At 42.2% G+C, this 23,056-nt stretch overlaps 1 protein-coding gene across 1 annotated transcript in view; it reads left to right on the top strand.

Annotated features, from left to right (window-relative positions):
* VPS13D (vacuolar protein sorting 13 homolog D) overlaps nucleotides 1-23,056 on the top strand; it is a 96,461-nt gene that overhangs the window by 57,209 nt on the left and 16,196 nt on the right. Inside the window, exons 62-67 of the mRNA XM_054175784.1 lie at nucleotides 670-766; nucleotides 2,422-2,570; nucleotides 4,985-5,119; nucleotides 5,454-5,621; nucleotides 17,892-18,024; nucleotides 19,467-19,662. Of these exons, the coding sequence (XP_054031759.1) occupies nucleotides 670-766; nucleotides 2,422-2,570; nucleotides 4,985-5,119; nucleotides 5,454-5,621; nucleotides 17,892-18,024; nucleotides 19,467-19,662 (878 nt within the window). The remainder of the gene's footprint in view (nucleotides 1-669; nucleotides 767-2,421; nucleotides 2,571-4,984; nucleotides 5,120-5,453; nucleotides 5,622-17,891; nucleotides 18,025-19,466; nucleotides 19,663-23,056) is intronic.

Genomic DNA, 23,056 nt, shown 5'->3' with positions numbered 1-23,056 from the left:
TTCTCATGTTCATAGTGTCTGTAGCTACAGTACTGCAGTGAGCAGGATAAAAAAGAGGTTTTAGGAGGTAACAAATCATCCAAGCCTCTGCTCATGTCTGTGACCTTGCTTTTCAAGTGAGTTATTCTCCCCTCAGCACTGACACATGCCTTTATTGCATAGTGAACCAGAATATCTATGCTGTGCTTTTCATGAGTTGTGACAGGGTTATTACTTCTCTCTGATAAGCTGTTATCTTGCACACAAACCCTATCCTGTGTTCTGCAGCTGTCTGGAAATGTTGTTTAGGAGTTTATCCACCAACTGTGGTATGCACTGTGAGGGCAAAGGTGAGGGCAAAAATCCTCTCTTGGAATATTCACCCATGTATTTTGATGCTGTTTTGAAAAGCAGCTGATTTCAGTGTTGGAAAACAGCATCAGACTCTGAAGTGTCAGTATTAAGTGATGAAGCACACCACCTTCTAAAAATTGAAACAACCATCACTGGTTGTAGGTCACTTGCAGGTGAAGAAAATTACCAAAGACATTTTGAAGGTGGGAATCTTATTACAAATCCATTCCAGTGAAAATATTCTGTTGAAGTAGAACACATTGTCCTCTTCAATGGCTTTCATGGATTGGATTTCCAGTGTTAATACTGTAAACTGAGACTTGTTTATCTTCGTAGCATCTGATGATCACTGCTCGAAAGTTCACAGTTCAAATTGAGGAGAAACTTCTTCTGAAGCTATTGAGTTTCTTTGGCTATGATCAGTCTGAATCAGGTACAGTATAAAATAACAAAGAACAGTTTTACAGTGTACAGAGATATTATGAGCTTTGCTTGCTAGTGCAAAATACTTAGCAGAATCTTAGCTGCTTGGAAACTGCCACTGTTGAGCAGAGTGTACAAAGCTGATGTCTCAGTGGCCCCTGTAAAGGTCCTCATGTGGTGTGCTTGTTACAGTACTCAGGTAGTGACCCCTGTAACATGCTGTTGTCCAGTACACAGGGACTGAGCTGAGCTGCTGTGGGAAGGGGTTTAGTATTCATCTCCACTTCCTGTGTCTGGATTCATCTAAATTGGCATAAAAGAAATTGTGTTATTAATTTAGCAAGCTACTTTGTTTAGTAATGTTTATTTAAACCCCAGGCTAGAAATGGGATCTCTGTTCATTTGTTCCTTAGGCAGTTCCTCTTGCTTCACTGAAGGAAAGTTTTGGCTGTTTGACCTTTAAGCTGTGACATCCATAGCCCTGGCTTGAACTATTCTGTAGATGTGCTTCCATTCAGTGAGGCAGTCTTCTAATCCCATAGATATTTTCCTAATCCTTCTATTGTGGGATTTATCTGTGCTTTGGAAGATTTCTGAGGTGTCTGTTTTGGAGTGGTGATTGGAAAAGTCACTTTCAATACACAGTAGGGTGTGTAGGGTTATATAACATATAACTGCAGGGGGAAACATTAACTTTGGCACAATTGCAAATCGGAGCAAGCCTACAAATGGTGCTTAAGAGTTCTGTGTCTTGCTGATCCACAGTAGTGTCTTAGTTTTCTCTGAAAAAATATAAATGTTACATTTCCTAATTTCCTAGAGGACCTAATGACTTAGGTTTGTAATGATGAGGAAGAAAAAGAGACTCTGTGTGTTTCTGCTGTGCTGTTTACTAATCTGTGGTTTGTTTTGCTTCACCCTGATGCTTTTGCTTCTTTTTTGTCTCTTCCCTTAGTGTACACTCATTGTAGTTCATCCCCTGGTGCTGATCATGTTGTCCAAGATTCAGACAAAAATTAGTTGTTATTCACATTCAACATGTTTAATTGTTCAACCTGAGTTCATAGAACTCTGTCACCTTGTGTTTTTCCCCCTGCCTTCCCACACCACCAGGATGCTCTTATAAATAGCACATAAACCTATTAGTGTCAACCACTTTGGCTCACTCTGTAACTGATTTATTGAATAGCTTCCATATAGACATTTTGTCCATTCTGTAGTCATAATTGAGAAGGTTGTCAACTTAGTTTTCTTTGTTCATGATATTGATACTTGAGTGTGTAAGGAAATGTAAAGCAGAGAGGGGGAAACCTGTTGTAAGACCATGACTCAGAGTAGGAAACGTTACCTAGTCATATTTATGTCATCTGGTTTCTGTGTGCTGACAAAGATCAATTAGAAGTGAGATTGAAAGCTCAAATAACTCAACCTATGCACTTGAGTGACTTTCTTTATCTAGCTACAAATACATTCAGGTTTTAGAGATGTAGGCAGAGCTGAAAATAATTCTTGAGCCTTAAAGAGTAGTTTTGCTGGCTACACTAGTAGTCACACATACTTTTATGTGTACAGAGAAAGTATTAACTCTTTACAGAGCGTGTATTCATAACCTCATAATTATTTACTTATCATCCATTCTGATTCCTGTGTTTTGTCTGAATGAAGAGGTTGAAAAGTATGATGAAAACCTCCATGAGAAGGTTGTTGAACAAGGTGGAGCGCAGAAGCGATACTACTTTGAAAACCTGAAGATTAGTGTGCCTCAGATAAAGCTGAGTGTCTTCACATCCAACAAGCTGCCTTTGGATCTCAAGGTATGTCAGTGTGCTCCCAGTGTGCTTCCAAGTGAAGAGATTCTGTTGGAGCAGGAGAAGGAAACAGAAGCCTTAACTTAGTACTGTTCTTTTCCATTTAGTCTTCCCTTGTTCAAGTTACAAATAACAGAGGTTCCAATAACTTGTGTTATTTAATGTGAATAATTTCCAGTCTCTTCTGTAATAGTCTGTTCTTGTAATAATCAGTTGAAGCACAGCCAGCTTCACCTCATAACTCACTATTTCACAAAGGGTCTTGGTTAAATTAATGGAAGTGTAAAGAGCTTCAGGGGAATGGCTGTTGCATGGGTGGGCTGAGGTGAGGGTGAATAAAAATAAGTTACTCAATTTAGGGAGCAGAAATACAGGACAACTCTGAGTGTTTTCATCCAAAACATGTTGTCTTACTGGGAGGGTCTGCATGAGCACTGTGCAGTTTGGTTAAATATTAAAGTGAATTCAGACTGAATATGGATTTAGGTGGAAAATCTGCTCCTTTTCATATGGTGATGAGTGTTCTGGCACAGTTGTTAAGTGAGCCAGGGATTCCAAACTACAGCAAGAAGATAAATCTTAGCCCGTGTTCCCAGTTGTGTATTGGGACCTTCCTGGACATAATAATGTGGCAACAGTCAGCAATATTTTAGTTCCCTCCGAACTAATGAAACTTATTTCCCCCCCGCCATGGGGGAGCTGAAACCAAACCAACCAACCCATCAAACCTCCTCCCCACTATGGAGGAGCTGAGCTGCTGCCTGTTCAGCTTGTGTTCAATAACCAAAATTTAGCCATGCACCAGGCTGTGCCACTTGGTATTATGGACATTACGATGTGCAAGCTTTTAAGGAAGTGTTGTGGAATTAATATAGATCATGAAGTCCTGCCAGCATGACCTAGAATATCAGCAGTCCTGCATCCTTGTATTACTTTTCCCAGCCCTCATGCAGACTGTAATTCATTAGCTGTCTCCTTCCTTACCATTCAGCATCAGCTGCCTCTTGATGTGCTTGTGCTTCACCTTGTGAGTGACCATGCTGATTTAGAGAGGGAAAACTGTTTGTGGTGCCTTTAAGAATCTATGTGCACTGCTGTGTTTGGATTTCCTGCCACCTTTGGTGTGTGACTGTATATGGATACATCTTGGCAGCTGCCAGCATTGTTCCCAAGAGAAAAATTGGCATATACATTACTTTTTTCCCCCCTAATGATAACAGTCACTGGCTGTATTCTGTATATTAAATTCCACAGAAAGAGGTCCATTCAGTTTGGTAGCACAGGAGGGTTTGGGGTAGGAGGGAAAGAATAATCACAGTAGAGCCTTTGTAGAGGTTTTTCTAACTACCTCTAATGTTTCTGGCATGGACATTGCTGTCTGGTAATTTGGTGCAGACAGATTATTTTTATTAGGTACCAGTATTAACAAAGTTGCCTTATATAATATCTGATAGTTAAACAGGAAATTACTTCCTACCGAAGTGAATAATGAGGACTGCTCCAGCTAGTCACCCATTTACTGAAAAAATAAATAGGTCCTTTCTTACTTGTGAAGCCACAGCAGACCCTGTGGTTTGCCCTAAGTGCCTGCAGATGGCAGAAGCCCTCACAGTGCTGACACCGAGCAGGCTCCGGTGGGTAAGGTGGGGAGATACAACTCGAGGATCAGGCTTCTGCCTTCTCCCGTTGGCGACTGTGCAGATGCCATTAGCAAGACCTGCAACAGAAGGCATCATTTTTAATTAAGAGATTAGTTTTCTTGTTAATTTTACCAGAATGATTGTATTTATGTGTGTATGTAGATGTCTTGCTTGGCCACCTTAATTATGGGGTTGTTATGTACAGATTGTACAGGTTACAGATGGCCCTTGGGCTAATTACTGTTGCCCTTTTCTTCCTTGAAAACAATTGCAAAAGCTGGTTTAAAGAATTTCAGTAGACCACATAATGTTAAGAAATGAGCCTCAGGCTTGCAGGAAATTATCTGTGTTATTGCAGCTCATCCTGACACTTAATCCATTCATAGAACTTCAGCAGGGTGGAAAATACCCAGTTTTGTGTTGTGTGTCACAGACATTCATTTTGGGTTTGGTTTAATTGAATATTAGAGCAGTTACAGCAAAGTGCTAAGCATGGAACTGTAAACACATTTTGGGTTGAAATATTCCTATCAGCAGAGCATCAGGAGCTCAGTGTTTAGTGACTGACTGGTTACTGAAGAAAGGCAGTTCTAATAATTGATCATTGCTTACAAGTAGAAGGCTTATGGAGTGATTGCCTTCTGTAACAAAAGCACCTACACTGGTGAACTGCTCTAGCAGCTTCAGATCATTTTGGTTAATTCAGGTTAGTTCATTTGGGTGCTGTGAATGAAAAGCAGAGAGAAAAAAATAAAGTAGCAATATCTTCTATTTAATCAGGCACTGAAAAGCAGCCTGGGAATTCCTCTAATCCGGTTTGAAGATGCTGTGATAAATCTGGATCCTTTCACAAGGGTCCATCCCTATGAAACTCAGGAGTTTATCATCAATGACATTCTGAAACACTTTCAGGAGGTAAGTGGTGTAGAGATTTTATTGTGGGCAAGGGCTGATCTTCTCTTAATTGACAAGTTCTCTACTGAGGATGCAGAAACTCTTTTGTGACTTCTTGTGTGTTAGTGCTGTATTGCTGCTTGGGCATCCAGAGAAATGTCATCACATGCTTCCAAACACACTGCTTTTTAAGATGAAATTATTGTTATCTAACTGGTATTTGTGTTCATTTCTTCAGTAAAACTCTTCTTGGGTAGAACTGTCTGGGTTGGTGAAGGCTGTAGTTGCAGGTGGGACTTGGGGTTTAATCTTTTACTCAACCTTGCTGGTTCCACTCTTCCTGTTGATTTTACAGGAGCTGCTTAGCCAGGCAGCGAGGATTCTAGGTTCTGTGGATTTCCTTGGCAACCCTATGGGTCTGTTGAATGACGTTTCAGAAGGTGTTACTGGACTTATAAAATATGGCAACGTTGGTGGTCTCATAAGAAACGTCACGCATGGGGTATCGAACTCGGCTGCAAAGGTAACGGCTCTGATATTAAAGTTTGCTAAAGCAATAAGCAAAACATAGGAAACAAGTCAAACAGAACTGTTACCATTTCTAATCTGTTTTATGCCCTGTTTGTAAAAGTTGTGTTGGAAGTGTAGATTTCGTTTTTAAATGCTTCATATGTGACTACAGGGATGCCAGAAGCCTGCAGAAGTCAGTGCAAGCACTTGAGGCCTCGTAGTGATACCTGAGTGTTTTGCAGGTTGAATGCAGTAGTGAACCAGAGGGAGAACTAAAATGTTGCTTGAGTGTGGTATCCACACCTTCTGTGTGGAAGTGAATGAAGTTATATCATGCACAGAATATATCTCCAGAGAGAGCATTATAGGAATTTGGAGTGTTGTAAGGGTTTATTTAGTGTAGCAGGAATTGTTAACTTTGATTTCTGGAAAGTGATTAAGGTGATGTGAGTATCAGTTGTTATACTAACACTGGAGGTTTGGGGTTTTTTTCTATGCCACACAGCAACAGACTAAAGAATTCCTAGATGACTATGCATCAATCTTGGGTTTAATTCCAAAGTCTCCACAAGGTGAACATTCTTTTGTTGTTCTGATAACAGCTGAGGGAATTGAGTTCTATTGGTGTTATCAGTGAAAATAACTATCCTTAGTGTCTGAAAGGTGTGATGTGAGACAGCAGCCAGAAGTGGGAAGTGGATTTGATTATGCTTGATACTGTGCTGATATTTGTTCAGTATCAAGTATTCTTGAAATATTTCTCATTACATCCTTGGTGTGTCACCAGGTACTGTAAATGAACCTTGTGATCATGCCTGGAATCACAGCAGTGCTTTAGTCACAGAAGGATGAGCTGTGAAATTGTGGGGTTTGTGAAAATCCTTTGTTTCTTGCTGTGTTCATTACCCAAACTGATAGGTTTGTCCATGCATATCATTATGGCTCACCCTTTCACAAACTATTCTACTTCTTGGTATACAAGGAAATGGACTTTTTTCCCTCACATTAGTGGGAAAAGGTAATTAAGATGAGAAAGGTGGAATAACTGCAGATAGCTCAAGACTGAGGTTATTGAACCTGATTAAACTGCCCTAGAGATCCCTTGTCCATCACCCAGTGCATAGCTGTGAGCGCATGTAAGGCTGCAAGCTGAGCTGAGGAAAGATGCCATGGACTGTCTCTGATGTGATTACTTTGTTGCCAGTGTTAGGCCACGTGTGACAGTATCGGGAAACTCACAACACAATCTCATGTGGTGGATGTTCCTGCCCTAATCCCATAGGAGTGGTTCTGTGACTGTCAGCCCTGCAGGTACAGCTTAGCCAAGCACTCTGGTGCGAGACTGGCTGGGTCTCTGCAAGGCAGCATCCATCTGTGCAAAGCAGTATTTTGTCCATGCTTTCTGCTGGTGGTTCTAGTCTCCTGTGACCCATCCACTCCACCCAATAGAGTGTGTTTTCTTCAGAGTTTCCTTCCTATAGAGTGTTGTTTCCTCACTGCAGTCACATCTGCAGCAACAGGCTCATAAATCTTTCTTTAAAAGGCACGAGCCGTCCTATGTTTCCCACAAGGGCAAGGTCATGCTTTGAACTTTGGAGTCATTTGTAACCAAGGGGTTTGTGAAGGAAGATTTTCAAAGGCAGAAGGGCAGTTGGATGCTGAACTCCTTTCAAAATCCAGTGGGGGCTGAGTGCCTGCTTCCCATTTATACCTTTGAAAATCACCCCATGTAGTATTTATCTGACTTCCCAGGTACTTTTTTTTTCTTTCTCCTCGATACATCTGAAATATCTGTGATGCAAGTCTCACACAGTTCCCTTGGAAAAACTCTTTGCATGGATTGTGCATTTGTCCTCTCAGAACAAGGAGTTGTAGTAGTACATTACAGAACAACTCTATTAATCCTTCTTCTAAAGGATGGAGCTAAATTCTGCTCTGTGATAGTAAAAAGGCTCAAATAGTCAGGATTAATTCTTCCCTATATGTTGCACTGCTTTTAGGCATCTAAATCTGCTAGTAAACTAAGCCAAGAATGCCTATATAATACAAAATTAACATTTTTATTATCATTTTGGATGTTATGTGCATGGTACAGCACAGAACATTGTCTTTTACTGCGTTCTGATCCTGGCAAGGATATGTCAGGCTTTGGTAAAGAATCAAAGTAATTCCAGTTACTCAGACAAAACATGGCTGGAACAATAGATCCTTTCATCTTGCTCGTGGTGCTCTCTGCAGAGAAAGTATTTTCAAGTATATTTCCACTGCATAAATTGTCACCTGACTCAGCTCTGCCACAGAGCTGCTCATCTTAGACTGCATCTTAGGAAGAAGTTCTGCAGTGTGACGGTGATGAGACTCTGGAACAGGTTGCTTAGGGAGGTTGTGGATGTCTCTTCCCTGGGGGTGTTCAAGGCCAGGTTGGATGAGGCCTTGAGCAGCTTAGTCTAGTTGAGAAGTGTCCCTGCCTATGGCAGGGGGCTTGGAATAGATGATCTCTGAGCTCCCCTCCAGCCTAAGGTATTCCATGATTCTATGATCTTTGCCACAAGTATCTGGACAAGCCAATGTCCTGCTCCAACAACTGATGACTGGTTGTTGGAGTGCTTGACTTTAAAAGGGTCTTAAATAAAAATTTAGCCTAGTTTTTAAGGTCTGAGTAGACAGATGAAGAAACTTTACTACTCTAATCATCACTTTAAAAGTAACTCTGCTTGACTGAATTGAAAAGTAAGCTATTGGGGTTGTATCTGCTTTTGTCATTTTATTGCTTTTCTATTTTATAGTTGTGCTGCTCAGCCCTGTAATGGCTTTTCCATGCATTTCAGAACACGCCGAGGGTAATGCCTGCTTTCAAGTGGAGAGCTGCAGTGTATTTAAGTTGGCACAAAACCTTAGGTTAAATAAAGTTCACTACAGACAGTTTTGTAGTTTTTATCCCTTGGAGACTCCAAGTTCTGTATTTTAAAAAGCTCTTTGATCCTAAATATAGACACCTGAGGGAATTTCATTCCCTCTGAATGGAGTCTTCATATAGTTGCCATATGCTTAAAAATGTCTCGCATTCTTGGCATCCACGCTTTTTTATTTCCCTGACAGGCATGATAGTACTAAATCCTAAATTACCCTGTTTCAGAGGTGCTTCAATTAGAAATGAATATTGAACCCTGAATTAGCATCTGGGCAGAAATGCTCTGTAGCTGGTGATCTCTAAATGGAGAAGCGAGCCTGGTTGTACCTACTGCTGGCAAATAGGTGTTGTGCCAGGAGTTATGAAACTCCTGGTAAGAAAGGGATAAGAAGATTAATCAGCTTGTCAATGCTGTATGTAATTTCTCTCATTCTTTTATCACTTACAAGGGATTCTGTTACCTTTTATGAATTATGGGCACATAGTGATGTTGTTAGGACTCTGCAGCTAGGCTTAGTTTCTGGAGGTAGGTACTAGATGGCAATAATTGTTGTCTCCCTTCTTCCTACTCAAAAAAGTAATTTAATGAACTTCTTGAAAGAGATCAATGTTCATATTGAACTTTGAAGTGAGAAATTTCATTAGGCTTCTTAAGGACATCATCCACAGTCATATTTACTGTGTTAAGTTCTTGTGGAAGCTTGGAGAATTCTGAGGGGCAGGCTGAGGCTTAGAATTGACAGTGGGCACTTGAGAGCCAAAACTTAGAGAGAGGAGCTGCAACAGGGACTTCGGGCAAAAGCCTTTGTGTGTGAAGTTTGAGAATGGAGCACAGGGTGGTACTATCCTCAGGAGAGTGGCATTTGGGTTCTGAGTTACCCACTGTTCTGTATTTTCCCAGTTTTCTTTTGACTCCCTCTGTTTAACTGTTAACAGCAGAATGTGGATGATAATAACAGGAGGAAGGCAGCAATGGATGGCATCTTCCTGGGCAACCGTACGGACTGGAATTGGGGTTTACCCCAGGAGAGCTGATGGTTGTCCTTTACAAGGGTAGTCTGGATGTTGAAGTGGAGTTCAGCAGCAATTGTCCTGCATTGTTTTCTCTCTTCCTAGAAGTGGTTTATGTAGTTCAGGTCAAGTGCAGCTTTCCCTGTGTTTTCTTCAGTGTCATCTTAAGATTTTTCTCCTCATGCCTTCCCCAGTGTTGTGCAGTGGCTGCTGCAGTGTGCTCAGCTAATGTGTCCAGGCAGCATCCTCAGAACTTGCATTTCATTCAAAGATCAGCAGTTCATGTGCAGGTTCAAGTGCTGAGCACTGAGAATCTGTCTGAAAATGTGCAGGTTGTGAGATGGAAAGTAACTGAAATTCCCAGGCAGAAGTTTTCAGATGAGGCCATTCCCCCATTTCCTGGGAGTCTGAAAAGACAGCAAGTGTTATGGCCAATTAGGGACAATCAAAAGCCATGGAAAGTGTCAGGGTTTACGTGCAGAACATCTGGTAATCAGTGTCTTTGAAGGAGCTTTTGGGATAAAGGATAATCTTTGAGAAGTTTAAACTATTATTTTGTTTTTCCTGCTTTTTATTTGTACCATGGGATAAAACGTGTGTGGCTTGAAGTACCCTTCACAGTTCAGGTTAAATCCAGCCTTCCCTTTACAAAGCTGCTTGTCCAAGTGTCTGTGAGCAGGCTTGGACTGCAGTGTGTTGTTCTGTGGTGAAATGGACATGGGTGAGATCACACAAAAATGGTGATGTCTTCTGCTTTGGTCTGGACGTGATCTCTTACATGTGCACACTGAGAATCAAACTGGCACATCGCTGGTAGCTTTGGGTGAGCCTTTTCCAGGAGAAATGATTCAGCTAACTGAGAATCCCAGAACACTGCAAAGAGTGAGCTGTGCCCAGCTGCCTGTAGAAATGGAGAAGTCGCCACCTTGACAGTTACAGTTGCTCTACAGCTTTATATTGAAAGGATTTAGCAGCTCATTTTCTCAGAAAATGAAACACAGCATTCCTGTTTTGCTGACTCATTGGGGAATTAAGTGGGGGGGAAAAAACGAATTTAAAATGTGGTATGCAAAATGTTGCCAAAAGCCCAAACTGAAATTAGAAATAAGCATTTCTCATCGAGATGAAATGACATTTGATCCTTAGTTTTTGAGTGGTTAGCATGTCATGAGAACAGGCATGGATATCCCATATATCACCATTAGCCTCTGAAGGAATAAAAATGGGATGTGGGTTTGAAATTAATGCCTTCAGTCTTGACAGAAGGCTGACTGCTCCTCCCTACTGCATAGGTGAAGTGATGCTGTTGTGTAGAATGTATTAAATAATACAGAGTTAGACTTAAAATTCCTTGGTTGTGTATCCCTGAGGAGGGAGAGCAGGCTTGCTGTGTCCATGGGAGATGGCCAAGGAAGTAACAAAAGATGATTGGCATCAGTTCAGCAGATGCAGACGCGTCAGCCCGGGGAGCTGTTGGCTGTTTACCCTGCACACAGGATGGCAGGCTGAGCAAACGCGTGTGCCTTCAGAAATCTGAGGGAACACAGTAAACCTGTGGGGTTTTAAACAAGGAGGAGCATTCAGATACCAAGTGTGGTCACAGGTGACCATGGCAGAAAATGAAACTGGAGAGAGGCTGCTGGGAGGAAATGCCCTGTGAAAATACCAGTCCTGGTGAAGATAATGTTAAAAGCAAAGTTAGTCTGCCCTTCTCTGGATCCAGCGTTGTAAGGACCTGGACTCTCTTCATGCTTTTTCTCAGGTTTTCAGTCTATAGAGGAGCTCTAAGGAGAGGGATGGAGACAAATAATTCCCTTTCCAAAAAATAAACAAACAGGAAGACCTTAAGTCTTTGTGAGAGTGAACGTTGGGGGGAGGGGAATTATCTGTTAAGAGTATTAGTTGTTTAATAAAGCGCCGTTGTCCTCCCGATGAACCCGCCAGTGACTCTGCAATTGGGGTCATTCCAAGTTCATGCTGTGGACTTTTGACTGCCTTCTGTCTCTGTGAAAACAGCCGGCAGTTCCTGCAGGGATCACTCATTCAAGCCTGTAACACAAAACTATTGCCAACGGGCACCTGCTGATGCTGCTTCCCAGGAGGTCCTTGAGGGAAGCTCCGCAGCTCCCGGGGCTCGGCGGGGCTGGGCAGCGGGGGTTCCCCGGGACACCCGGCTGGCTAATCGGGCAGTGCTGCCGGCCGCGCCCCGGGGGTCTCCGCGGATCAGCCGGCCAACATGCCGTTGTCAGGATGCATTAGGAAGCCTCGTTAACGATGGGATGTGAGCTAATTAAAGCCCCTTCACTTGGGCTGTGACACGTAAAGAGGGTGGAGAATCTTCAAGGAACCTATGTTTATGCGGTAGGAAAGCTGCTGCCTCCTGCTCGTCAGTAATTTAGAGGGGGTCAAAGTTTATGTCTCCCTTAAAATGAGAAGCTGATTACAGCGTTTTGCTGATTTAGTGTTTTCTAAATTAAAAGCGTGTCAGTTCTATTCTTAGTCCATTAGCAGTGTCTCTTTGCACCCTCTGACCTGGTTAGAATGCATTTTGGACTCAGCCTGAGCTGTCCTTTCTGCTTGGGATTGTATTGAAGAGCTGGCCACGTATTCACGTGTAAAGGAAACTGGGAGAGTCTGCAGCACAGAACTTTAACTGACTTCACAAACCTTCCTGCTGAAATAGCTGAGAAATTCCCAGGAGACTGACAGAAGCCATGGTGAAAGTGTTTTGTGGAATAACTTCAGACAGCCAGACCTTTTGCAGCTGCTGTGCTCCCAAACACCTCGAGTCCAGTTGTCAGTCCCAGGGTAATTCCCAGCTGAGCACAGGGATGTGCAAGGAAGGAGCTGTGCTGTCTGTCTGCTACCTGATGTCTCCGTTGTAAAATGAAACATGTAGTGCCCCCATCCCCTGCCAGTGCACATACTGATGAGGAAACAAGCTGCCCTAGAAGTTATTTTTTTATGGTATGCTTCAGAATTGTATTAAAAATCCATCCTGAGACACTGCAAAGAATAAAATAAGATCAAACAAAAGCAAAGAAACTCAGGCTGAAGAATTTACTGGACAGCTTCATCTGTCCCACTGTACCCCTGGTCATTGGCTCTTTCCAAGAGCTGCCTGTCTTGTCCTGTCTCTACACTTCAAAAAGAACAGCAAGGTCTGAGGATGGCTTACTGCTCTGAAACCTGGGTTTAACCACAGATCCCTAATTTTGAACTGTCAGAAGTCAGCATAGAAACTGGGTTCCTCTAAAATACCTGTGACAGGTTGAAGGGATGTAGGAAACAGAGGTGGGTTTTAATGTTATTGCTAGAAAGCAAAGTAACCCTAAGGGAGTAAGTAAACCTACAGTTCTATATTAAACCCTTGGAGCCTTTTGTATTTAGCACCTGGCTGAACAGCACTTCCAAAACTTCTGTTCAGCAGGGAAGGGGGTGGATGGTTTGTTTTTTTTCACTCAAAGTAGCTTCTAGTTTCCTAACACTATCATCTCCTCAAGTTCACTGTATCATTTACAGCTATGTTTTAACTATTTATAACATCTGATGACTTTTATTTTAGAAGTATTTAGACAACATCTAAAGAATCATCAGCATTTCAAGGTAAAAAGACAGCTTACTGGGCTTTTATTTTTTAACTTGTGAAAACTTCTGTTAAACATCTTGTGCTATATAAAAATACACATTTTGAGGCAAAGGGTGTCAGTGTTTTTGCAGCTAAAATTTCCTGCCCCTATGTTTATTAGGGTTTTACTGTTAGGTTCACACTCTGCACTGACTTGAGATGTTGGTTCCTCTCAGGCTGGCTGTGCTATGATGCAGGTTGCTTCTGTTCGTAGGACATCAAAAAGAAAGTAAATGTCAAGGGATCAGAAGGGAGGAAAATGATGTTCCAAATTCAGTGTTCCTGCTCAGGGCTATGAGGAAGAATGTATTGAACAGAAGTGACATTCAGGAATGTGGCAATTGCTGCTCCTCCTTTACCTGTGCAGCCTTTATTTCCTGTTCCCAGCTCTGCTCTTCGACGTGGACAGTTACTGTGGTAACTGGAATGACTTTAAATCATCATGGCTGGGGATTTTCATGTTTGGAAAATGTGTGAGAGAACTGAAGATGACATAATTCACCATTTACATGAGACTTTCTCACATCATTTTAAATACTCTTTTCTGCCTTGCTGAAATAACACAGTGCAGTCTGTGCTTTGGGCTCTAAGAACCAGCTTTTATTGCTGGAGATAAAAGTATGAACATCACCAGTGTGGGGTGTTCAAAGGTGGTTGAAAGGTGGTGGTCCTGGGTGAGACGTGAGTTCCTTTTTGAATGAGTTCTGCAAAGCAGAGATGAGAACGGAGCGAACTCTGTGATTTCCAATTTAAATGCAGTTCCTCATGAGGTTTGCACAGAAGTTCTGACTGACCAGTATTTGATTTCATCACTTTCTCCCTTAAAATTCCATCTTGAAATGTTCTCCTCTGCTCAGTCAATAACATTTGCAAATGTACCATTCTCTGATGCTAGAATTACAATGGAATGTTTGGACTAAAGTCATAATTGTGTATTTATCCTTTTGGGATGTCCTTGGAGAACCAGGCAGTGCCAAGAGCTTAAAAAGACTTTAAAAGATTACTTAAACCTTATTTCCATGCTGTGTGCTTCATGCATCTGGCTTAGAGGGAACATGCAGTACAAAGTCTAGAATTAGTTTTCATGTGCTTTGAATTCTTCTTGTGCCCCATCAGCCTTGTTGTTTGGCACCGGCTTTGATTCACAAACCCTGTACGTGAGTGTTGGGTTTGTATTCTGTTGCTTGAAGCAGCAAAGGATACAGCCAGTGGTGAAAGCTTTTGTGGCAAAACCTCCTTAATTAGTGAGCCTTTAAAAAGGAAAAGAAACACAGACAGCATCTCCAACCCCCGAGCCCCAAACAAGAGCAGATTAGTTTCTTGTTCAGGTTCAACTTCAACTGCTTTTGCAGGTCACGGTAGATGGAGGGTGAGAAGTAAATTGGCCACCTTAGACATAGCTCATGTGCAGACTGGCTTCATTCAGTAATGCTTCAGGGACTTTGCTCAGCAGGTAACTTATCTTAGCTGATACCAATGTATCATGGTGCAGACAAATACCTGAAATGGGGGGGGGAGGGAATGCAGAGATAAAAGACCAAATTACTAATTATTCTTTTTTTCATCAGCAAGTAGACAAAAAGGTCATTATGAAAATTAGGCTGGAGAAGGAGGGGGACTGGGTTTAGAATTCCCTTCAGATTAGTCTGCTGCTTGCTCCCCAGACTGTTGTGTTTAGTTATGTTGGCATTTACATGTTCTTACCTAGGCTTTGAAGTTATCAGGTCACACCTTATTAACAAAAGCTAAGGAAGACAAGGGTGGATCACACTTTTGTTGGCACCTTTGTTTATCTGGAGGCTATTTCTGCGTGACCGGGTTAACAGCTCAGTAAACTCTGAGCACTGCTCTTCCACAGCTCTTACTATCATCATCTCAGTATCTCATACTGCACTTCTCAAAGGAGGCATCAAAAAGTAAGACATTTGGGGTGGAAAAGGCAAGGCTGCTTGTGTGCTTTAATTTGTTCCAATCTCCCTTCTCCCAGTTTAAGCTGGACTTAAATTTCCAATGCTTACTCAAGTTTCTGATCCTGAAGCCACTGCTGAGTAATATTTCCTTAGTACAGTGCCGATAATCTGTGCAGACTGGGCATAAGGTGTTGTGCAGGTTGGTCGCTGGGAGTGCTGGGTTTGTGTCAGAAATCTTTCTTTTCCCTTTTTTCCCTAGGCAGGTACAGCCTGCTTTGCTGAAACAGGCTTCAGTAACCAGGTCAGGGAAAGTTATTTCTGAGGTGCACAGAAAAGAAAGGTTAAAACTCTCTGACAGCCAGCAGTTACTTCACTATGGCATTACCTGTGCTGGGTGATGTGAGAGGTGACGTAGGTCCTTGCAGATCCTGAATCAGGATAAGCTGACACTGAATCTTTATTGCAAATAGGTCTAAATGTCACAGCAGAAGACAGTGATTGCTGACCTGCTTAGCAGACCTCACTACAACTTGCTAGTCTCTGGGAGATCTCTCTGTGGTTTTATCTGCACTGACATTTTACCTCTTAATTGGCAACCTTGATCTGATCACATTCTCAAGCACGGGAAGTGCTGCAATGGTTCCCAGCTGGAATGGTTCTAAAGGGACCTATTCACAAGTGTGTTCACTGAGCTAACCACTTCAGGTACAAGTGGTACGGATGGCTACAAAGGTTTGGCTTCAGCCTTTGTTAAATGAGGCCAGAAAAGAAACAGTCCCTGGGGAATGGGAAGGAGGAGGAGGTGTGTCAAAATCATTTCAACATGAAGTTCATGTTTGGTAATGAGTGTGTGTCGAGTTTAGGTTTTTGTCACCCGACTCAGGACAAAACGGAAGCACTTCATGGTTCTTTGGTGCACCAGACTCCTTAACCTTGGCTGTTTACAGCTGCATTTCAGTGTTACTTTCCAAGTAATGCAAAAATGTCCCTTTCACTTGGGTTTGCAGTTAATGAAGAATGACTTTTAAACTGTGTGCTTGAGACTTCTTTCCCCCTTAAGAGAATAATTTATTGCCCTGAAATTCATTCTGTACACTAGAACAGAATTGTTACTGACTATTAGGTGTCAGACTCTGCTCCACAGAGGCAGGAGGGGCTGAGGAAAAGACTGGATGGTGTTTTGTATTGATGGGGAAGGCTGGTGCAGTGGGGCTGGCCACTTAAGGCAGGGGGAGTAGCTGAAGCTGTAAGGAGAGCTGACCAGTTTGGGGCAATAGTAACAACTGCTTGTCCAATCATGCACTGATGTCACTTTCAAAATAGCTTCTTGAAAAATCATTTTCAGGCCTTGAGGAGGTTTGGAATTTGGAAGTCCTGTTGGGCCTTTAAATCTTTATAGCAACTACTCTAATCCTCTCAAAGTATTTCTCCAGAAGACCCCCCAGTCTGAACCACAGCTAATAGATAGCTTCAGGTTGGTGCTATTTCTAGGATATTTTTTTTTTAAATCTACATGAAGTTCACCCAGAGGTCAGAAGTAATTCAGTCACTGATCACCAGGCTCTGCTTAGTGTCCATAGCGCTGAGTTACGAGAAGGGTCATGGGATACAATTTTTGTTCATGCTGTTAAGGTCTACTTGTGTAGATAACTGGAACCACTGGACTAGTTTGTCTCTGAGCTGGAGAGAAGTAGCTGAAAGTGGCCATCATGTTAGACACAGAGAGGAGGGGAACTTTGTCATTGCATCAGGCACAGAAATCAACTGCTCGATTCTTTCTTAATCCTCAGCGCGTTGGAGTTTCACACCAGCGTTCAGTTGTTTTCTGGTGCACACCTTAGCCACAGAGGGGGTTTGTAATAGTTATTTAAGCAGGAGAATGTAAGAATGCTGATGCTAGCTGGGGGAGGTTCAGAAGATAACCAACTACACAATCGAAAAATAGCTATTTTTTAGAGCTTATTCCAGGAAAATGCCTGCTTGGAGTCTTTTCCTCGAATAATGTCCTGAATATGAGGTAAGGTTTCAGGGGTTTTGTCAGCTTTTCTTTCCTCCCTCCACCAAGCTTCTGGTTTATGTCTGATTACCTCAAACTGAAGGTCAACAGATCATTCTTATTTGGTGTTTTCAGTAACTCACACTCAGTAATGGTCAGAACAAATCCTTTTTGGACTTAGATGTACTCTTCTATTAATGTGTCTCAAGTCTTTCCCTGTATTGATGAAGGTAAGGAACAAAAGTGCTCTACACACACATTCAGGGTTCCTGCTGTGGTTTACAGTCTGTAGAAGCTGTGGATACATCACCCCATGTGCTGCAGTGAACGTGGCCTGGCTTCCCCACCACTCTTCTCACCAGAGAGCCATTTCTATGTTGTGCTACTAAAAAGAATTTCATTAACTCTGCAAATGTTTTGGTTTCATGACAGGCATATTTGCCTTGAAGCTTTTCACATAGCTTTGCAGAAGAGCAGCTCTGTATCTAAATAACATTCTTAGGAGTTTTTGAAAGGTTGAGGTTGGGTCACTGGCACCTCTTTTGGAACATCTTTCACAGACATCATTTGTTTTGGCTTCACCACTGCCACTGGGCACCTACTTGGGTTCTGAATGTCACCTCAGGAGTTAGGCTGCAGCAGTCCCAAGAGCAGGCTGAGGTACTTCAGGGAGAGCTTTCTGCACAGCAAAGAAAGACAGAATGACTGCACATGTAACAAGATGAGTTGTAGAAATCCATTTCACAGCTAGAATTGATTGCCTTCAGTAAATCTAGACAAGAGAAACCCCTTTTGTTGTTTCAGTAACAGAGGTTGGTCTCTTACAGTTCGCTGGGACCTTGTCAGATGGTTTGGGAAAGACAATGGATAACAGGCACCAGACGGAACGGGAATACATTCGCTACCACGCTGCAACCAGTGGAGAGCATCTTGTGGCTGGAATCCATGGACTTGCACATGGTAACCCCGAGCTCTAATCTGAACTCATTCCTCTCTTAAAAGTAGATTGAAAAGAGCACTTCTGGGTGATTATTTGAAGCCAGGGAGGTGGAGTTGTTGTAGGCTTTGTGTTTGAATTTGAATGCTTGCAGGTTGGGAATGGGGGAAACTGTGAAGCCAGCAGAAGCTACATTTAGGAGTGAAGTCTTTTCACCTGTAGCTGTAAAAGCTTTTCTTGCACATTAAAGTCCTATTTCAAAGAAAATGCATCCAAAACTGCAGTTTCTGTGGAGAGGCATAAAATACCCACAACAGGCTTCTTGAGGGCCAGGTGCTACAATAAAAATGAGTGCGGGTGGATTGTAGCTTTCTGGTTTGTGGGTTTGGTTCAGAAAGGTGAACTTCCTTAGAGTCAGTACCTGGGTGAAAGCAACACTGCACCACTTGGGCTATTTGGGCATTTTGCATTGGGGTTTCTTAAGTCTACTAAGAACTAGAGGAACAAATTTACGTACAAGGCGGTGCAGTAATCTTCATTTGGCCAGAACCTCACATCAATTTAGTTCATGATTAATCTGTTGAAGAAAGTTAAATCAATAGAGCCAAGTTTAAATCAAATATTTATATTTTGTATCATCTTGACTCAGTTTGTTTAAATGTCCTTGGGTGAGTGCAACTGTTGCAGCCTGTGTAAAGATCATCTGGCTCGCACTAAAACTGAATCCTTTGCTATGCTGAGCTGAAGGCTTTATGCTGGACTATCAAGTACCTGCAGTGTCATAAGTGACACTGCAGGTACTTAAATGGATCCTGAGAGGTGTCTCTGAGAGCAGTGTGCTGTGAAGGCTGATAGAAATGATAATGGCACAAACTGGGGGTTGGACTAGATGGCCTCTAAACATCCCTTCCCACCCAGAGCACTCATATGAAATGGAGGAAATCTGAACTATGTCAGGCTTTGCTGAAAAGTCCTTTAATAAAAGCATTTCATTGTGTTTTATTATCCAGTAATTAAATAGTCTTAAAGTTTAAAATAATTGTCTTTTTCCAGTGGAGAAATGCATTTTCTGTTTTCTGTCTCAAATGGTGTAAGTTTTTGTGGTAACAGGGTTTTGTCACGCTGTCAGTAACCACTTCCCCTCAGGAACAGCTGAGGACTGTTTGTGTAAATCCAGCTGGGGAATAAACAAGGATAGGAGTATTTTAGAGCATACATTTTGAATAATGGATTCAGTCTCTTTCTGTGGGGTATGGCTGGCTGTGTCTGCCTGTGTACACAACATATACAAAGTCACCAGCTAATGTAATCAGTTTTGGAGCAGGTTTTGTGTTACATGAAGTGCACATTGTGTTTGTCCGGCTCCACAGTAAATCATTCAGGTGCCCAGCATCAGCAGTGACATGGCTCTGTAGCTCTGAGAGGCAGTGCTGCTGACCTACTTTGCTGCTCTTGTCTTTGCCAGGTATCATTGGAGGATTGACAAGTGTAATAACTTCAACAGTCGAAGGTGTGAAAACTGAGGGAGGTGTCAGTGGTTTCATCTCAGGCCTTGGGAAGGGGCTGGTTGGCACAGTAACCAAACCTGTGGCTGGAGCTCTGGATTTTGCATCGGAAGCTGCACAGGCAGTGAGGGACACTGCGACTCTCAGCGGCCCCAGGTCAGTGCTGTGAGAACCTGTTTGAATACCTGCTGCAATTCCTGATCTGGTTATCTTTCCTTACCCAAAGAAACACTAATTCAATCAAGTTTACTGTCAGTTGTTATTGGTGATACAGCCCATTTTGTCCAATTCTTGAACAGACATTGATACTGTGAGTGAAAAGCTACAACATAAAATAGGAATTACTAAGTTACAGCACTAGATTAAAGCCAAATATTTAAAAGGCTATATGTAATGAGATAAAACTTCTCCCAGGGAATCCTTACGCAGAATTGAAATGGAAGAGTTCTCCCTGCTCTACCTCCAGCTTCCACTTTGCTGTGTAGAAGAAAAACAGCTCTTCAAAGATTTGAGTTCTGACACCAATCCAGAGTCATTATCTAATGATGCTCTTTTTGTACAGCAGCAGTGGTGATGCAGGTTTACCTGCACAGCAGTGTCTGTGGATGTTGTGTCAGCACACCAGCACAGATGCTTTGGCTTCCTTCCTGTGTTCAGTTACTAGCACAGTGTGGTCTCTACAATATCATGATGACTGTTTAAAAGTAAATGAATGTTCTTTAGCCCTGACAGTGTGGGAGTAGGCTGAGTTCTAAAAAGGCTGCCCTGAGAGAAAGTTCTTTTTGTGGCCAAGAGTTTACTTTATAGGAACAGTATTGTGCCAGGAAGTCCTGTTGGATGTACACGAGCTCCTGCGTGCTGAAGAAGTGAAAGAAAACCCTAAGTAAATTTTATTGTCAGCAAGCTCACAGAAAAATGTTTGCAGGATGCTGGGGTTTCTGGTTGTTTTGTCTTCCCATTTGGCTTTTCCATTTCCTGTGTTTTATTACACCATGCTTGGACTCCTGAACTGTCTACCATCAGTGTGTCAGTAAAGAACAATAAGCTTGATGAAGTGAGAGTGAGGTGCAGGAAGCTTTGAAGAATGAACCTAGGTGTAGTTTGTTGTGCAAATGGAAGTGCTTACATGTAAGTATCTTCGGTGTTTGGTACCTAGCTTGGGTTTGTAAACCAAGAGGTCAGGGATTACAGTTTGGTAAGCACATACACAGTTTCATCAGAGCTCCTGAGTGCATTCCCGAGAAGACTCACCTCCTGTTCTGCTTCTCTGTGTCTGATTCTGTGACTGCAGACTGACTGAATTGAAGGTGGGCACACCTGGCTCTACTGTTAGCTGAGCTGTGTTGTTACAGTTTGTCTCAAGATACACACACACACTTAATTCATATTTCTGTGAGACAAAGCCTGTACCCAGTAGCCATGATGTTATCAACAGCTGACAAACTTGATAGCAGCAGGGAGAGGGACGGCTTCCAACCACCTTATCTCTAGCTTGTGTTTGCCTGTGTGATGTATTTCACTTTAACTTGTTAACTGTCAGTTAAGAGATGAGATTAAGACAGATGAGCTGAGCTTCATTTCTGCTTCCACAAGATTCTAAACCACTACTGCCACAGATGAGCACTGTGAAATGATTTTAGTGTCTACCCCCTCTGCAAAAAGCTTCTCACCCAGCAGCCTTCTACAAGGAAAAAGCAAAAAAAACCCAAACCACCAAGACAGACCTTTCAGAGTTACTACACTTCTCTAATCTACAAAATCTGATCAGAACCTTTTTAGATAAATAAGCGTACCTGAGAATATGTAGATTGTGTAGGAGAAGAACCCCACAACAAAACCCACCCCCCCACCTATAAGCAACCTTGCACTCATGCTTGCTTTGGTAAGGAATCATCTTTTCAGTGTGCTTATATAATGAAGCAACCAAATTGTTCTTTTGGGGCCTGGGAAAAAAAAAGGCAACAAAGGATTTGTACATTTTTCAGACTGCTGTGTACCAGTATCCCCCTGCTGCATTTGTTAACTGTTCAAGTATGTGTGGTTTGGAATCCAAGTAGAACAGTGTTCCAAACCCAAGCTGCTGGCTGCAGTTGAATATTCTCTTTAAGCATGCTGGGCTGTGTTGACTCTTCCAAGCAAAGTACAAAACCAGCTAACCCTGATGAGCAGAAGTTCATGACAGTGACATCTCAAGTGCAGCTCTGAACAATTGAAGAATGTGATAAGAGCCATCTTGACCTCCTGGTGAGGCTGAGAGCATGTGTGTAAGTTTCTGGTACTGGTGCAGAGTGGAGTCAACCAGGTAATTGCAGCTGCATTTAAATGGCGTGATCCATAACTGTAGCTTATAATCTACACCTTGCAGTTCTCTAATGACAGGGTTGATCTTTTAAAAAGCCCTGAACTGAAGCTGCTTGACTTAAACCATTGGATCAGTTTGGAGAGAGATGAATTTTAATAGAGGTTGTAGTTTTTCCTGAAAGACATGTTCTGATTCCAGTAAAGGTACTGAACTGAAGAGAAGAGCAAGGACTGGTAGTCCTTGCTGGAGTAGCTGGTGCTCCTGTGACCACGCCACAGACATCAGATGTGTTGATCTGTACTGGGGCTCCTGCAGCAAGCACAAACCATGTGTGTAGACATGGAGCCCAACATACAGCTGAGGTGCAGATGGTGGCTGCGCAGCTCGTGGTGGTAGTTTAAAAGATGATGTCTGCAAAGTACAAGAAAATAGCTTTTAACTCTGATTTTGGGCTGGACTTCTTCGAGGCCGAGCTTACCTTACTACGTAATCTCACCCTGGTATTTGTTAGTTGTGACTAAAACTGCCTTAATACTTTTAATTTGGATGCAGATGAGAGCATAAAATAGCCACTGACAATCCAGAATACTTCTAATTTACAAACAGTTAATGCCTGTGACTTGATACCTTTTTTTGAGTGGGTTTTATGTGTTCCAAGTACTCTGGTGTCACATACAAGAGTGCTGATTATTTCCATATTTGTCATATACTGCCAAAAGTCTTAAAGACTGGTTTAAAACAGGAAAGCTGTTATGTCTCTAGATATGCTTGGAAAGCTCTCTCCTGGAAACGTGTTTTAAGTCCTAGTGTAGCACAAGTAAAGAACATTTATATTTAGATGTGTGTCTGACTTAAGTAGTGCAGGAAACTGCCATTATGGCTTTCTCTCAGGCTTCTGCCAGGTCAGTGCAAGTTTAAGATTATTCTTGAACTGCTGCTGCAAGGGTTTGTGTTCTTTACTGACAGCCACGTTATGAAACGTGGAAGGAAGGAGATAACTTCATGACCTACCCAATTCTAATGAATTCTGTCGGGGAACTGAGATTGACAAGCCATTAGTGGCCACAGAAAAAGCTTAGCTAAAGAATTTCTTCTCTTTTAGTTGTGATTTCAGTTGTGAAGTCAAAAACTGAAGAGCATGAGTATCAGGGACATGAGAAGCAGCAGAGATGCTGTACCTACTTGTCTGGAATGCTAACTCAGCTGACACACTGCAAAGAGTCTAGTCTCTAGTCTCAAGTTTAAAAT

This window comes from Dryobates pubescens, chromosome 33, assembly GCF_014839835.1.
Source record: "Dryobates pubescens isolate bDryPub1 chromosome 33, bDryPub1.pri, whole genome shotgun sequence".
Taxonomy (NCBI): Eukaryota; Metazoa; Chordata; class Aves; order Piciformes; family Picidae; genus Dryobates; species Dryobates pubescens.
The sequence above is the reverse complement of the archived record's forward strand: the minus strand, read 5'-3'. Positions and strand labels throughout refer to the sequence as shown.